General features: G+C 48.4%; 1 protein-coding gene across 1 annotated transcript in view; it reads left to right on the top strand.

Moving 5' to 3' along the window:
• The first annotated feature begins 239 nt into the window (after positions 1-239).
• SF3B4 (splicing factor 3b subunit 4) overlaps positions 240-1,283 on the top strand; it is a 4,495-nt gene continuing 3,451 nt past the window's right edge. The window contains 2 exon segments of the mRNA XM_075331174.1: positions 240-323; positions 717-845. Of these exon segments, the coding sequence (XP_075187289.1) occupies positions 290-323; positions 717-845 (163 nt within the window). The 5' untranslated portion in view covers positions 240-289.

The raw sequence follows: 1,283 nt of genomic DNA, 5'->3' as shown, positions 1-1,283 counted from the left end.
AAAATGATAAGGCTGCTAAAATGTGGAGAGGAAAAAAGTGTCCGGTAATTAAATGGTCAATAGAAATTCACTGCAGTCATTATATTCCAGACCTCTTGCATTTTTCAAGCTTTGCTACAATGCAGAATGTGCTCACCAGGTGGCGCTAGACAATGCCCACGTGACTGAGAAGGAGCAATTTTCGGAGTGTCAATAAAGCTTTACAAAAAAAGAACCAAAAACCTAACCGCAGAGCGGAAGTGACGTAGAGGAAGGCGAACGGAAAGCGCGAGCGTGGCCTTCAGTGAAGATGGCGGCGGGTCCGATCTCGGAACGGAACCAAGGTAACGCGTGAAACATAAGGCTAAGGATATGTTACCGGCCGCCGTTAGATTTCCCGTCTGGAACTACATATCCCAGCACGAGTTTACCGCTGTCCGTACTATGAAATACGCTGTGGCATGCTGGGATTTGTAGTTCTATAGGCGGTTATTGGTTCTGTAGAGATTCTGGAGGGCAGAGACCTCTCCTTTTATGCAGTGAAGCTTGCAGGCACAGCAGAAGGTTTGTTACAGTGTGCTGGCCCAGATTAATGGCTTTTACAACCCCGTCAGCTGTGTGAGCAGGCCGGGAGCGTGCTGGGTATTCAGAAAGCAGCAAATGAAATGTTGTATTCAGTGACTAGACGCAGAGGCTGTGTTGTGAGAGTAGGCGCTAACCATCCTGTGTGTCCGCAGACGCCACGGTATACGTGGGAGGCCTGGATGAGAAGGTGAGCGAGCCGCTGCTATGGGAGCTCTTCCTACAGGCGGGACCGGTGGTGAACACGCACATGCCCAAGGACCGGGTGACCGGACAGCACCAAGGTAAGGCGAACCCCTGGACACACAAAATCCCAGCCCTACCTAATGACAGTGAGCAGAGACTTCACACAGCCCCTGTCACCTCTAGACTGGCCCTAGTGCTGGATTCACATCTACACTGTGCAGTGCGGCTGTATAATACGCTCACTACAGTAAGGCTACATGGGCACACTGCGTTTTTTTGTCGCGTTTTTCTCACTTTTTTGGTGCAGTTTAGTTAGAACTTTCTGACATCTGACTTCCCAGCAAAGTCTATGAAAAGTCAGATTTGCTGCGCACACTGCAGTTTGTCAGCGGGTTTTTTTGTCAAAAGTTTGTGACAAAAAAGATGCAGCATATTCATTTTTTTCTTGCGATTTTGTCAACGTTTGTCACCCATCCAAGTCAATGAGGGCATCAAAAAGGAAAAATGCATGTTGTCAAATTGGTGCGTTTGGCATG

This window comes from Anomaloglossus baeobatrachus, chromosome 12 (genome assembly GCF_048569485.1).
Source record: "Anomaloglossus baeobatrachus isolate aAnoBae1 chromosome 12, aAnoBae1.hap1, whole genome shotgun sequence".
Lineage (NCBI taxonomy): Eukaryota > Metazoa > Chordata > Amphibia > Anura > Aromobatidae > Anomaloglossus > Anomaloglossus baeobatrachus.
The sequence above is the reverse complement of the archived record's forward strand: the minus strand, read 5'-3'. Positions and strand labels throughout refer to the sequence as shown.